Raw genomic sequence first — 16,089 nt, 5'->3', positions numbered from 1 at the left:
TTCCCACCTCAGGGTGAATGGAACCACACTGTGTACTGGGCAAATGTTTATTCTCATAAAAACCTACGTATTAATGGACAACAAAGACCACCAAGCTGTCACTGCCTGCTCCCATCCATCAGGCATATTACTGCCCGGTTTTCAGAAATGATTATTGTGTCAAAATAAATAGATACATAATAAGTAAATACATTGGCACAAGGTTTTTCTTAGGAACCTGCCACTGATGCTTCAATATTGTCGAATACCAACACTGCCTTGTCCTGATTCTCTTTTCCACATGCTCTACACTTCCTGTTTCTTAATTTACTCTTGTGGGAACCTTTTGCATCCATGCTCTCTCCTTATGTCATTGTTTTTCTCTCCCTCTTTCCTTTTCCCCTTTCTTTCATTTTCTCTATTTTTTGGGTCAAAGTCTGTAGATAAGAAATAGATCTTAGTCTGTGAAAATGAGTGCCAGTGCCCACCACATGCAGCCAAAAAACATAAGCCTTGTTCTTCAATTTTTCCTTTCCTTAGGATTCTGTGTTTTGTTTTTACTTTTACCTTATCCACCAGTTTTATCATCTCCAGTTCATTTCAGAGGATGTTGCATGGCTTAATTTCTCCTCCAAAAAAGACATCACTTAACATTTCTTAGAGACTGTATGGCAAACTTCTTACCTGTGGATGCCCAAAAAGTCCCAAGATACCAGCAATTGCAGCTGACCCCATGGATTCATATGCTCCTATTATGACTGGTGGCATAGGCGTCTTCTGGCATTGATAGCCGGGTACTGGCTCCTCCTTCCCAGATAACATCCACAAGGCTCCATATATAGTTTTAGCCATGTCCTGGCATGTGTCTGTAGTTAGCATCCCCAAAGTAACGTTCTGGAGGAAGCTGGTGTTTTGGTTGATTTCTCGAATGGCGAAGGACATGGCTTGCGCCCAGCGAAAGCCTCCGATATTGTACTTAGGACTGAAATAAAATAAGCAATAACAATCATGGGAATTGGCTTCTGCCTGTTGTTGCCCATCCCACTGTGATCTTACTAGATATTTCCCATACATATTTTAGGTCCATATGTCTAAGGTCCTTTACTTCCTCCAACTCCAGGAAAGATATGCTGCTATCTATACAATTGGGTGGCTTGATTCACTGCTTAAAGAAGATATTCTGGGGTATTTTTCCATCCTATGTAATGTCACTGTGATGTCATGGGTAGGGGATGTGCTTTTGACGTAATATGACCACAGATGAATTTACTGGAAGTGACATCAAAAGATGTTTGACAAGATGATATCAGAGGAAGGGTTCACTTTAATAGTGCAGCTGATGATATTGCAAGCAGCGAAGGCCTACAAATTTTCCATCTGAGGTAAACACAGTAAGTGGTATAGCCACAGTAATAACAATACAACAAATATAACATTGATCAAAATGTGGAATGAAATGTAGATGCGGCTAGAGAGCTACATTATCCATTAACTGTATACATGAATTATGGTGTTGCCGTGATGTGAAAGGAGTGCAGCAATCTTATGCTGTAGACCAGGCCCTATTATACACAGATATGCCATCATATGTCATCAATGGTCCTGTGTGCTATGAAACATCTATGTAGGTATCCCTTCATGCTCAGGAACTGGTTCATATGCCAAAGAGCAGACTCAAATGTCCAGATACAGCATAATAGGTTCAGGTATGGCTTACAGGTTGCATCCTCACAGGGCAAGGCACAGCCTGTGTCCTTTACTGCCTCATAGTTTTCATTACAGTCTTTTGTGCTACTGTTCAGCCTCATGGTCTGAAGTACAACTTTAAATTTCCAATACAGTGCCACAAGGCTGAACGGGAGTCATACACACAGGTTTACCTTTATGTTCCCAGGTCAAGCTTCATATATGAAGCAAAGCCATATATGTGAGGTGCTGCTTTGGAGGGCTGGCTTCAGTGCTTGTGCCACGCCATGCGTCAATCTCTCTTGGCACCGGACATGACATCCTTTTGAATAGATTCACTCACTACCTCCCTCTAAGTGTGTACCTCATCACTCCATAGCACCTCTAACAAGTTTTAAATTAATCTTGTAGCATTAATCATATCAATGTAGGGTGCAGTGGCAGCTCCTCCACTAAGGCAGAAGAACATTGCCCCACTGCTCTGGGAGCAGCAGTTAAATGAAAACTAAACAGATCATAACCAGCATTATTATCATTTTAGTTTTGCGTTTCTTGGTGCGGTACGGGACTAAACTGGCAGAGCAAGGGCCAGGAGGTGGAGTGGTGCTCCACTCTAAAGTGTGCATAACTGTTTGGTCGGTCCTCTCGGGCCGACATAACAGTCATGCACACTCTCCGCTCTGGCCGACCATAACAGTCATGCTCTGTGTGTCCTGCACCCAGGCTGAATGCTGAACATGCCCATGCCCCCATTGCCCTTTTGAGCGCCATTCCAAGGTGCTCAGACCAATCCAATGCTTCAGTGCAACATTGTGATTGGCTAGGGGAGTCAGGAGCCCTGGGCGCTTTTTGCTTCAGAGGAGCGAGTGGCGGGAGAAGTGGACCAAGTGTCAGCAGCCGTCCGGGTGGCCGCCCTGAAGGTAAGTGTTTTTTGTTCTTTTTTTTTTATTCATATCCCATCTCCCCGCCACCTCTTGTAAATAGTAGCCGCCCCTGGTAGGGTGTCAAATCAAATTACATTAGACAAACATTATTTAGAAGCACTGAATAATACAAGTGTGTAAAATCAATGCATAGGAAATGTTACTTAAGACAATGAGGGGTAGAAGGTGTAGGTTTTACATATCATCCATACTGGTAGGCAGTATATTTTGAGAGTGCTTGGTCTAGAGGAGCACAAACTGGATGTAAAATGTATCACAGGTATTGGGATTGCTAATAAGAATTTATTTGTGCTCAAGCAAACCCTTTTTAGCATCTTTAGACAAACAAAATATTGGGGAAAAACTGAAAGTTCTAAACGTATGTCTTTCAGTTTACAGGCATTATCTTGGTGCCAGTTCATAGCTCACTGTGCTACATTATAAGTCTTGTAAGTTATCACCTGCAAGTAATAGAATATATGTGTGATGAAAGCAGTAGCCCACTGAGCTGCCTACAGAAAAGATAATTACACATGCTTTCTAGTAGGCGCTACTTTATGATCAGTCAAAAACAGCCACTATAGAAAAATCTGATTCATCCAGAAGGTGCATTAGTCACTGACGTTATCTTTACATTTTTAATATTGCCTGAGATTTGCCAGCACACAAGGAACTATGGGGTGCTTTAACCACACAAGATATTTGAAAATGCAGCACAACCCTCTCCCTGAAAGAGCTTGGTGGACAGTGCTGTGGCACTGGTCGCACCATCTGAAAGCCTTCACTGCTGGCTTGTGGAGAAGTATGGCTCAGGGGTTAGAGGCGGCAGTGGAGAAGTGTGGCTCAGGGGTTAGAGGCGGCAGACCCGGAAGCTGAGATCGGTCCTGGACCAGGGTTCAATTCCCCGCCTCGGCGGGTCTTGTGCTCAAAAATTCCACAGACACGATAATTCTCGTTCCGGTGCCTACTCGACTCAAAGGTTCACACTCTGCGACTCTGGTCAATAGCTTGCTTAATCTCCACTACGGCCCCTCGCGGCGGGATGCCTGGCTTTCACCTTGTGGATACCCTGCTGGGGTTATCTCACAGGGGAATACCAGGACGGGTTCCCAAGGCAAGCGCCTTGATGCCTTCGGGTGATATGTGCGCTATATAAATCGCAATACATTTACATTTGTGTATGTCAGTCACTCAATCCATCTTTTGTCATGTAAAACCCTCAAAATAATAGAATACAGTTCATTCAAGCAAGATACTGCAATGTTTAAGTCTAATAAAAATGTAAACAAGAAACCGCTATTTGACATTTGAGATATTCTACAAGCAAAACCTGTACAAAAATGCATAAAACAAGAACCCTTAACAACATAGGGGCTGATTCCGTTGTGGGCAAGAAGGGCTCCGACCGCCCTGCCCGCATCGGGATGTGCCATTCGGATTCCTTTACGATCAAGCCATTCAGATGGGCTCATTTGGAAACTAATCTGACTCAGTTTTCCGGATTGCTTCCAATAGGCTCAGAGGGCCTGTGTGCCATTTGGAAACCCTTCAGTACTCCCCGGCCGGCTCTTTCCGGCCGAGGGAGTACAATGGCAGTTTCCCATTGCCTTTTTGTGCCGGCCTTTCTTACTCAGAAAGGCAGTGGAAAACTGTCTTTGGGGGCCCACATGGGTGCGAGACCGCTGAATAGTGGCCCTGTTGATCCTAGCACTCAGCGGAAGGCACTTTGGGGTGCCTGCCACGAGGTGCAGGTGTGACCGGCACTTCTGCACCTAACAATGCGAGCATGCATTCCATTTAGAATGCATGCTCCCATTGATAAGTATAGAATTGCCATCAAGCAGGGTTTGGTCGCATCCTACTTGCAGATCTGGATCCAACAACAATAGGTCATTTGGTTCAAATCTGTAGTAATCTCACAAAAGATTGTGAATTGTGCCAAAAATGCGCAGCCTTCCAATCAAGACATACAAAGACTGAGCCTAACTTTGTAGAAGGTAATTGTGCCAAGGCAAAAATACTTGCCCACCACATTATGCAATTCAGAAAAGGGGGTGGTGATGAACAGAGTGTCTGAATTAAGCAGACCACTCTTACCCCGTCCAAAGATCAGGGCTTGATCCATCACCATTATTTATCTCACTGCACCATCCCAGCTCAGAACCTGGCTATATGCAAATCAGTCTGTCCCTGGCACAGGGCAGACTAAACTACCAAGCCAATTCTTCACCAGAAAGGAGACAAGCTACCGGGGACCGGTTTCTGGCATTTCAGCCGTCTTCGGCCCGGCTTGCTTGAATCCTGATGGTGCAGTGAGAAAGGGACTCATGTCTGAGTATACCCTGCCACACCTATAGTGGCCAAAAACGATTCAGAAAAGGGGGTGGTGATGAACAGAGTGTCTGAATTAAGCAGACCACTCTTACCCAGTCCAAAGATCAGGGCTTGATCCATCACCGTTATTTATCTCACCACATTATGCAGCCTTACTGCAGCCACAATGAATCTGTATACCGTAAGGCTGTAATACTGTAATGGCTGTATATAAAATAAAGCGGGTCCACATATTGTAATATTTAGTCATCTAAGTAAGGGGAGGAAAAGTTTACTTGGCACTGTGCATAATTGACAAAAATAAGAAATGCAACAAAGTCTGTGTAGATTCTGAGTCACAGAGACAGGAGGCAAGGTCCTTTTCACAGAAAGCTTCTCTAGGATAAGAGATCAGCAGATTAACAATATTGAAACCGGACCTTACCAAACAGTACCTTTGATAACTTGGAACAGCATAGAAATATGCCTTCATATATTTAGCAGTAAGTAGTGGAATTTGAGCCATCACCATTCTCTTACAACATCAGATGATACTATTTTCCATATTAAGACCAAAAGATCAATTTTAGCTGAAACTCTAGCTGATAGACTGTCACTCTGGGGGCCATCAAAGAGTTTCGGACATACTATTAGATAAAATTGAGCATTTACATAGGTCACCCATTGCATGTTAGAGGTTTTATCTTGCTGCATGCAGTCAGCAATCACTGCTTGATTAAGTGACGCTTCTGCTCCAGACCAAATTGACAACCACAACATAGAAGATGTAATCTTCAACATATTGTAAGCCCAATTCCTCAGGACATACAAATTTGGGTATTAGTGGCGGCTGCTGCACATCCAAAGTGGTGAGGCGGGGTGAGAAGGAGGTGTTAGGGGAATAATAATTAAAGAAAACTTACCTTTACTGCCACCGACACTTACGGCCACCTCGGTGCTCCTCTCCCCCTGGCAGTCATGGAGGCACAAAGCACAGGCTCCCCACCTAATCCAGACTTTGATCTCATGCTATACCAAGCATTAGAGCAGTGCTGGGATTGGCCTGAGTGGACTGGTCTGATGCTTACTCAGGCACAGGGATCCTGTGCCATTTCTCCACCTGGCTGTGGATCCCAGTTGGGTTGGAGAAATATACGTTAGCATGTCAATTTGGCCTCCCAAGACAGCTGGCCAAACCGACATGCGCACTTACCGTGCCCGGCTCTCCTCACCTGCCATGGCCAGGCCAAAACTAGATTTCATGGCTGAGTCGGTCAGTGAAAAGTAAAATGATGATATTGTTTTACTATAATTTTATTTTTCGCTGTCTAACCAGAGGCACGCTCCTCCGGCATTACGGAGGGGCCGCCCCTGGTGGGTACACTCATAGGAAGACGCAACGCAAAAATATGTTTTCACTAATCTGAAATTGTGTAATATCACAGGGTCCCCAAAGACCTGCTCCATACGTAGCAACTGATATTCATTTTGCCTTATGAATTTTGATTATTACATCCAAAGGCAACACGTGTGTTTATGATGTAAAGCAGCATAGCGTGAAGGGAGTTTGTTTGCTGGTGTAGCTTAGTACGACACTGTGTGTTCAAGGAGCATGATGACGTACTGTGATGAGGTGTTATATACAGTGAATGGGTGTGTCTGTTGTTGGGTGGTGCAATATGTGGTGTTCTACTGTGAACAATGAATATCGGTGTGATCTAATGTTATATGGAGAGGGTTGGTGTGTATGTGTAGTAGTTCTGTTATTGGTGAGTGACAGTGTGATGTGGCGTTGTATGGCACAATGAGGGGTTGTGAGGTGTTGTATGTAGTGACTTAGTGAGTATGGTTGAGTGGTAACATGCGTTGTGTTGTATTGTGAACGGTGAGTGACAGCGTGATGTGGTATTCCATGGCACAATGTGGGGTTGCAAGGTTTTATGCGGAATGATATATCACACAGCCAATGAGCACAACTGGAAACATGCCCTCCGTTGCATATGAAACAGGCACACTTGCAGCAGGACCATACATTTAAGCATGGGCGAATTTTGCAAATCTGGCGTTCACGAATTTTGTGAATTTGCGAACTCGCAATCCGAAAAATGCGCGAATTCTCGCGAATTTTGGTTTTTTTTGTGTTCGCAAGGATTTCTGCCAGTTCGCAAGGATTTCTGCCAGTTCGCGAGGGTTTTGTACCAGTTCGCAATTGCGAACTTACATGTCGGCTCGCAACGGTCATGATTATGTTGTTTCTACGTCTGGTTCATCATCACAGGTTCCCAGCACCCTCTGTTTCACCCCTGCCACCCTCTGTTTCACCCATGCCACCCTCTGGTACATCAATGCCACCCTCTGGTTCATCATCACTGTAGAATATGGGGGGAAAAAGCAAGCACGCCTGCCTGCTTCAACTGACATGAATTAATTTGGGGTTGATTTATTAATGTGTCACTGTTTTAAAATTCCAGTCCGGCACCTGCTTCCTTATCTGTAATTTGCTTTCTGTTGCAGTGCAATTTTATTTTCCAGGACCTTTGTGGCCTACATGTAGCTATTCTATGAGCCTGCTGTGAGGGTCAGAGCAGGGTCATACAATTGTTGCAACTAGCAACTGAACTCTGGAGGGGCCCTTGTCAGGAAGCACTACAGGGAATGGTTACCAATGATGAGTTTGAACTCAAGAACCTGCTGAATGCAAAATACCAAAAAGGGTCAAGGCAGCAGACCAGATCAAGCACTACTAGTTCTGTGTTTCTAAGTTCTGGGTGGTGCAAACTTCTTCCTACACCTGCTACCAATAGGTGTTTAGGTCAAAGATACAAAAGCAAAAGTGGAAGGTGCACACAATTAGAGTCCAAAGGAAAGAAAGTGTATTGTTTATCTTCTTCTTTATTTAGCAGTTTTTTTCAAATACAGGCACAGCCAACGCGTTTCGTTCCATTAACCTTGTGGAACTTCGTCAGGGCGAATTGGTTCAGTTTTGGGATTGAATCTATTCAGACCCACCTTGTGGATCACACAATAGCAGATTCTGGGTTTTCAAAGGCATGCAACCTTCGTTTATTCAGAGAAGGTATTGAAAACTGGATACAAGTGGGTGCGCCCAGTAGGTGTTCTCATGCTATATCTCGCAGTGTTCAGAGTAAAAAGGAACTAGGTATAAAACTGGTTCAAGGTGGGGTGGACATTCGCAGGGAATCTAATATTCGTAACGATAGTTTCTTGCTCTTCCCTCTAGTGTCAGGCTCCAGTACGGGCATAAATTCAAAAAGAAGAGGTCACCGGTCCGTAGTAAAACTCGGTGTTCGTGGTAATAACCACTGAGCACCTGCAGTCGGGTGCTCCAATTTCGTGTAACGTCTCGTGGCGGCGTCCCGGGTTGAATGCTTTCACTTTTGCAAAACTCGCTTTTCTGCCGAACAGCATTACAGCAACTGTAATGCCCCAAACAAGCTTATATGAGAAAGTTGATTTCTAATCCAAAAGTTATCCAAAGAAAATCAAAAGGCCTCAAATCCAAAAAAGTGCAGGCAAATGTCAACCTGAGGAGTTATTCTGATAAAAATCATCATTTTCAGAAGGTCTATGCTGCTTGCTAGTAGATTTCTTGTGCAGAATTGCAATTTTTGTAATTTCGCGAGTGCGAGATTGTTGCTGCCCGCCGCACCTACATGTTCGCAATTGCGAACTTACACCGCACGCCGCAAAATTGTATCACCAAGAAAAAAAATCTTCAATTCGCGAGCGTTCGCGGATTGTGAATTTACCGAAAATCCGCAAAATCCGCGAGCGGAACGGATTTTCCGCCCATGCTTACATACATTACTTTTGAGTGACATGAGTTGCTAACCTATTTATCGCATAATTATCAATAACACACTCTCTTGATGTTTGTCAAATCTATTCTGGTCGAACGTTCAGGTATTGGTGGAAAGTGTTTGTAGAAATTAGCTGTGTTATTCGGGCATGACTACTAATTAAGAATATGTGAAATCACATTCTTGGTTTTCATTAAAATTACGCAAATAAAGACAACATTACACGTTGGGTGAGAAATGTTGTATAGCTCTACAGCCCATGAAATGTTCATGTGAAGGCATTCTTCCCTTTATAAATGTCACTTAAGATCCCAGCAGAATGATTTGAACAGTAAAAGTCTCTTGGAGACTTTCCTGAGCTCAAAACAGCGCCCCAAGAGAAAAAAATGAAATGAAAGGAAATTAACAAATTTTATATTTAATGGATTTCTAAATGTATGAATGTCACACGTTTTACTTTTTTATTCTTTTGCCCCTGCTTTGCGGTCTAGTAACGAATTATCACTGTATTATTTCACTCATTATCTTCATCACCAATCCATACAGTAGTGGACATGGTGCAGGCATTTAAAAGGCAGACACATAGGCCCAGTTCATACCTTTGTTAGAATAGGTAGACATCAGCTCCATACTGTATTTACATCTTAATCAAAGTTAAGGGATGGCTGACGGGCTTCCATGTTGCCTTGTGAATTCACTGATGGCCCACCAGACCAGTTGCACCTTCTGTCTATTAGCAGGATTGATGGGACCAGGACATCCCTGTGCCTTAAGAACTTGATAGTGCTCTCTTGGGCAGATTCATCCAAACCTTCAATTCTGGATCACTAAAACAGCAAGCGACACTTCCATCTGCATCCCAAAGTCTTTAGATGCTCCTAGGTATTTCAAAGCTTGGGAGCAGGTCTTCTTCTTGACCTCTCTAATTTGAAGTAATCTGCCTCACTGCCTTCACTCTCTCGTGGTCAGTGCCCACCTTTCCGAAAGGTCCTACTTGTGTTCCATCACAGTACCTCCCGCAGGGACAAGCCTCCACCAAATCTGTCCAAAGTGACCTCATGATCAATAGATATCTGAAATATAAGACTCCTCAAACCATTTTGTTTCACTTATGATTGTTTCTTTTGACAATCTTTGCATCACTCTCCTGCACATTTTCCAAATCTTATCCTAAGACATTATTTGCATGGAGTTTATTCTACAATATTTAATTCTTCTTAGGAGAAGTTGCAGGGTGAACTCTCTTACCTGTAGCAGGTGATTGGCTTGGGAGCCACAGAGAAAGGAATACCCGGCCATTCCCGAATGGAGTAAAAATTCACAGGAAAGCTCCCAGCAAGAATGATATCGCCTTCCTGAAGGGCCCCCATTTCCTTGGCACCTTGAAGCTGGCAGCCCTGTGGGTTTTCTGCCAAGCTGATGGGAGCCAGAGGGAACAGCAACAGTGCCAGGCTCAGCAGCATCCTACAGCAGATCTCCTCCACGGTTAAGGTGAGCACTACTGGCCCAAAGATGGTGGGGTTCACTTCCGGGGAAGAGGCTAGGAAGGAAAGGAAGCAACCTTCTCAGTTTCTAAGTCTACACAACCATCCTGCAGCTGTGCCTATTGTGAATGCAGGCATCACACTCGCAGGGAATTGTCTGCCAGATGTACAAAGTGTTGTATAGTTCACAAACCCTTCAAATCTGTTAATCAGAAGTTCTGTGAATGCTAAAGCCCTTTTTCCTATGCACTAAATGCATTTAGTGATTTGAAAAAGTGTCTGAATAGCGAAATGTATTTGGAATGAATACTGATTTCCCAATACCAAATAAATATGTTATGTATCCATGGTTTGCAAATGAAATTTGGTCACAAAACATTGATATTTTACCGACACCTAAAAGAAGATGGTAACCCATCCGCAAAAGCGAAAGAATCCCCTTAAGGCTCCTTGAATTTGTTTAAGACCCTCTGCTGTTCACTTCCATCACAGAGATAGCGGCGTGCGGGGCTCAGCAGACCACCATGTCTTATATTGCTTTGTATAAAAGAAAACGTTTTTTTAAATGCAGCCCATTCTCCTTAACCCCTTCGACGCGGATGACAAAGCCAGTTCGTCATGGGCGTTACCTGCACTACGCGGATGACGAGCTGGCTTTGTCACGTTACCTGCGATTTTCAAATTTCAGCGCACAGCGGGAAAACCCACTAGCGCGCATGCGGTTAAATAAACTGAGACTGTGTTTTAAAAGAAAAGTTTATTTTTTCTTTTCTGTTTGCTTAAGTAGAGGCAGTTGTCCACTGCCTCCTCTTAAACAAACTTTTGTTTTAGTTCACAAAGGCAGAGAGGTACCAAGGGGACAACTTTTGGGAATAGCTTACAATCTCCTCTTAGGTTTCTGTTAAATTTCACTAATTTTTAATAGAATTTTAGTCGCAAAACATTGCTGCGCATTATTTGATATTGGAAAGGACACATACAACTTACACTGGCATTGCTAGAGGCTCCCTTACTTTGCCGCCCAGTGAAGCAGGTAAGAGCAGGGGGGTCCTGGCATTCAGACGATGAGTGGGGCGTGGGGTTGTGCTATAGAAAGACGAGTGAGAGTAAAAAAAGAAAACTCACCTTGCATTCGCCGCTGCCCCCATAAAAGTTAGCACCCCCACCCTCACCAGCTACGCTACTGGCACCTTGCCATTTCTAAATGCATTTAGAAATTCGGAAACATTTTTCTCAATCACCAGGGGGCATATTAGCAAAAAACTTGTTAAAATTATCGCCATTTTAGTGGCAGGAAACTGCAGCTAAAACGGCGATAATGGACTTGCTAATATGCGTTACAGAATTTCAATAGAAACCCAGATTAGATGTGCAGGACATCTAACCTGCTAAAACGGCAATCATTTTAACGAGGTTCTTGCTAATATGCCCCAAGTAGGTTTAGTACATATGAAACAGGGGTTACTTCTCCCAAAACCTCTGATGTACCGATTCGGAAGAATTGTGAATGCTAAAACCCTTTGTACACCTGCCCCTAGCACCGCCCTTGGTGGGCAGCTTAATTTTCTGAGAGAATTTTCTGATCTGACTAAATGCTTGTCCATCGCGAGCCAATCTCTGCTACTATATTGAGGACAACATGGTCTGTGTGTGGAAAAATCTTTCCTTCAATGTGTGAAACCCAAAAACAACTTTGCAATTATCTGAAAAATCTAATAAACATATTTTCCTATTGCCCTTACTAACTTGATCATACAACCACGTATGGTATATGCATATAATAAAAGGATGCAAATTGCACGAATGTTATAAGCGAACGGTGTCTAGACAAACAATATGAAGTTCATTTAAATAATTTCTAAGTCCAGCCAGAACATGTTTTTGTAGAATGTGAGTGAGAAATACGAACACCGTTTTGGCCAAAACTTGGCCACAAAGTTGCTTAACATTTTTTGAACTAGGTTGCATTATTGCTTATCTCGTTTCATTTCTTTCGGTTTTTGAAACAAGACAAAACCAGCTCCAAAAAATAGGCGGAGTGTTGTAGTTAGAACACTTTTCTTCCAAAAGTAGTATCTGAACCCCAGATCCTGTAAATTCACAGAACACACTGGTTGTGTCAGATCTGGTTGAGTTTAAGCTACAGAAACCTGGATTTGAAGTGTGGGTTAGGTGCACTGACTATATATGTATACATTTGCAGCACCGTTATGTGTTTTTACATCAAGGGTAGTTGTAATTAGTAAACAGAGGGAAGGCGTTGAGGCGCCTTCTCTGAAGCAGGGCATGTTTCCATCGGCTCTTCTTCCCCTCAGAGGCAGGAGTAAACCACCTTAAATGTGCATGACAGGCCTCACACATGTAGCACCTCAACCATAAATACCCGCGAGTAGCATGTGACTGCTGCTCTGTAACTCTTGGTGAAATACTGCTGTTGCTACATAATTACACACATACAAAAATCAATAAGATTACATTATATTCAAAGGGCAACGTTCTTGCCACGGCCCCTTTTATCCCATATAAAGTCACCTACCTGGAGCTGCTGTTAGAGGCCGGGCAAACGCACAGACGTGTCCTGAGTGCACGTGCACAGAATCTGTTCTGATTGGCTACTACTTTATTGAAGCATCCTCGTGCCCCTGCGTACCAGTTCTGGCGGTCCAATGAAGGAGCTAGGAGACTACCCAGCGCCCACACCGCCCCGCGTCAGTGTGCTACTGCTGACAACACGGCACTGGCAGGGGCACTGTGTACAGCCTCTCTTTATACTCTTTATACACCCTCTCTTTATACTTATTCACGGACCAAATGCAATTCCCCAAGGGTGAGATCTGTCCCTGGTGGGGCGGTGGGAGGTACGGGGGACCTGCCATTTAGCTTGTGATTATTTCTAAATTGACGCTATGCTCAAAGGAGCCTGGAGAAGCATAATTTTGGCTCTACGCTTCTTGCATAATTAGGCCACATATTTGCTTTAGGCCTTACCTAGTCGTCTGATGAAATGCTAAAAGTGGAAATTGGTGCACGAACAATGAAGAAAGACCATTCATTGAGCAGCAATAGCATATATGTATGTGTGTGTGCATATATTAAAGTTTTTCTTTTTAGCAGCATCAAGTTGCAGTCTATGTATGATTGCACATGTGCTGAAAGACATTGTACTATAGATATATATTATATTGTAAGGTGGCAGAATACAATTTCATGGAGAGCATACTTCAGGGACTATGGAAACGGAGTTACACATGTTTATTGTTGCAATTGAAATGTGATCATTTAAGAAAATGTGCAAGTTCACACACATACATATATATATATATATATATATATATATATACATATATATATATATATATATATATATATATATATATATATATATATATATATATATATATATATATATAGAGAGAGAGAGAGTTTAATTGATGATAAAATCAAACATGTATTAAGGATTTCATTTAGCGTATTATATGTGCACTTTATAATTAATGTGCAACGATAAAGAGGAAGGGTTAGGTTACCATACCTGTGGGCCATAAGCTTACAGTCTGAAACATAGAAATATTAGAAGTGGAAAGTTATTTTTGCAATGGTCTCTCATCTGCAGATGTTGACCAAAGGCATTCCTTAGCAGCCGCGGCCGGTAGTGGGAGTACCGGCTGGGCGGTTAAGTTGGGGAGGGGGAGGGGCAGGATGGGGGTAGTAATGTATGGATTACGGACTTTAACAGGTAAGTAAACATAAAAATAAATAAAACAAACTTTGTTGCTTGCACTGCATCACCAAATGTGATGCAGTGCGCGCAACAAAATTTGTACCCCCCACCCTGCCCATCCCCCTCCCCTCGTCACCACCCGGCCGGTACTCCCACTACCGGCCGCGGCTGTTCCTTAGTAGGCATATTGTGTTCGTAAGATATAGAGGCGTGAAAGGGACTGGCAAGGTCAAGTTTCTTTTAATGAATCAGAGGAGACCTACAAGTTTGTGCGATCTACAGAAGGGGGGATTTCAAGGATGCACTGTCATGTGCTTATCTAGGTTCCTGATCGATACTGTGACCTTATGCCCCTATTCGGCTATAAATCCATTTATTCCCTATATTGGCATAACCGTTCAAGTGCGATTTTCTGAAAAGTCATCTCTGGCCTCACACGAGCAGAGCCACAGAGCCACATTCCAGCATGACTCTCTGCTACTTCCTTTGCGACCAATTAGTGCAATGACAGAGCAGCAGTCACTATCTGATATTCCTAGATAACACTCCGAGTTCTTCAACAAGATAAAAACTTAGCAAACCTGGAAATCCCCGCTTGCTATGTTTTGATTAGTAATGGAACTCTAATGAGCAACTGATAACTATCACTTCCTAGTGACATCTTTAATTGACGTCTTATGTCCAGCAAACTTGCGTCAAACCCGGCACCTGTCAGGTATAAATATTACCAACGTTGCCTTAAGCAAGGAGCGAACATGTTGCTGATGCCAGCTGCCTGCATGACCCCGTGTTGGTAACAACTAGCACTCTGTCGCTGCAGCCTGCTATCCTGTGGTGGTGAAGCTACTGATTACCATTATCGCCGCTACAGCGCGACCTATGGTGCAGTACGCTTGAGGAGCCGTGCAGCCGTCCTCTGCGAAGACATCCAGCCCAGCTGCCCGCGGACGCTGTCACCCCTCCTTCCTCCAGACGCGCTGAGAGAAGCCGCTGCCTTTCTCGTGCAGAGAAATCCAGTCCCGGCGCTTCCAGTTTACCCTCGCAGGTGACTGGGATATCGAGAGAGACCCCTGAAGGAGATACCAATCCTCCATCATTCTATTCAGAGGTATGGTGTTGACTAAACCCTTAGACGAGAATTCTTGAAACAAACCTTGGCAAAACCAACTTAACTTAAGCTACTTACTTACTCCCCCTTCTCACGTGTTAGGCTTAGGTCAGGCACACTGGGGTAGGCTTAGTTAGAAGCACCAGTTGAGTATGTTAGCCTAATGTATATATGACTGTATATATGTTTTATTACTTTTAAACCATTGTATGGCTAAGAAACCATATCAATGCTTTTACAGTTCTATTTCGCTATTCTTATCTTACTGTACGTACTTTTTATAATAACAGTTATTGCAATTGTGGCAATACATTTCTCTTGTACGAGAAGAAAGACTGTTCAATAAATGTTAACCTTTATTGATACACGCCCGTCTCTCTATTCTCTACATACTGTGAAAGTAAACTGCACTAGACTGACTGAGTGAAATCTGTGTCTATTGTTTCACACGACCCTAGAGATCGACTCTTGATCTGAGGAGCAAAGTTGTCATGTTGCACGGTTGTTGGAAAGCTGAATCCCTTCTTGTCTGTGCCAAGGAAGCTGATCACTTCCTATGCAGAGAAGAAAGTTTCCAGTGACCTCTGAGCTAGTTGGTAACACAACCCAATTAAGTTTAGCATAGTCAGTGGAGGCCTGGAATATAAGCAGTTCCACGTCGATACTACTGTTTATGTTATTCCAATGCGCAGGGCCTAGTGGGAAACTAGGAACTACACTACATGGCGCCCTAACGTTTGGTAAGGCGATAAACTAACGTAAGACTTGTAGAGTAACTCAGTCGTGCATATTTCACACCCCTTTCGCCCGTAAATACTCCAATAGACGTCTGGAGTGGGTGAAAGGTTAAAATCCGCCCGACCTTAGTAGGAAGAGATTCCTATGTAAAGCTCTGGTTTATTCAACGTTGAAGGATACAGTGTTCCAAAATATTGTGCATCTAATCTTTGTCTCCTTGGAGACCTACTCTGCAAAAACTGCATTTATACAATGTCAGTAGAAAACAACGGCACCACTGGGGCCGCAGCAGATGCGACTCAGCAAGGTCCCGAAT

The 16,089-nt window shown here is 43.4% G+C and overlaps 1 protein-coding gene across 1 annotated transcript in view; it reads right to left on the bottom strand.

Moving 5' to 3' along the window:
- Positions 1 to 16,089, bottom strand: part of LOC147678475 (vomeronasal type-2 receptor 1-like) — a 128,479-nt gene that overhangs the window by 68,362 nt on the left and 44,028 nt on the right. Inside the window, exons 3-4 of the mRNA XM_086945653.1 lie at positions 9,971 to 10,262; positions 664 to 961 (exon numbers count right to left, since the gene is read on the bottom strand). Coding sequence (XP_086801779.1) covers positions 664 to 961; positions 9,971 to 10,262 — 590 coding nt within the window. The remainder of the gene's footprint in view (positions 1 to 663; positions 962 to 9,970; positions 10,263 to 16,089) is intronic.

The sequence above is a fragment of the Lissotriton vulgaris genome, chromosome 12 (assembly GCF_964263255.1).
Source record: "Lissotriton vulgaris chromosome 12, aLisVul1.2, whole genome shotgun sequence".
Classification (NCBI taxonomy): domain Eukaryota; kingdom Metazoa; phylum Chordata; class Amphibia; order Caudata; family Salamandridae; genus Lissotriton; species Lissotriton vulgaris.
The sequence above is the reverse complement of the archived record's forward strand: the minus strand, read 5'-3'. Positions and strand labels throughout refer to the sequence as shown.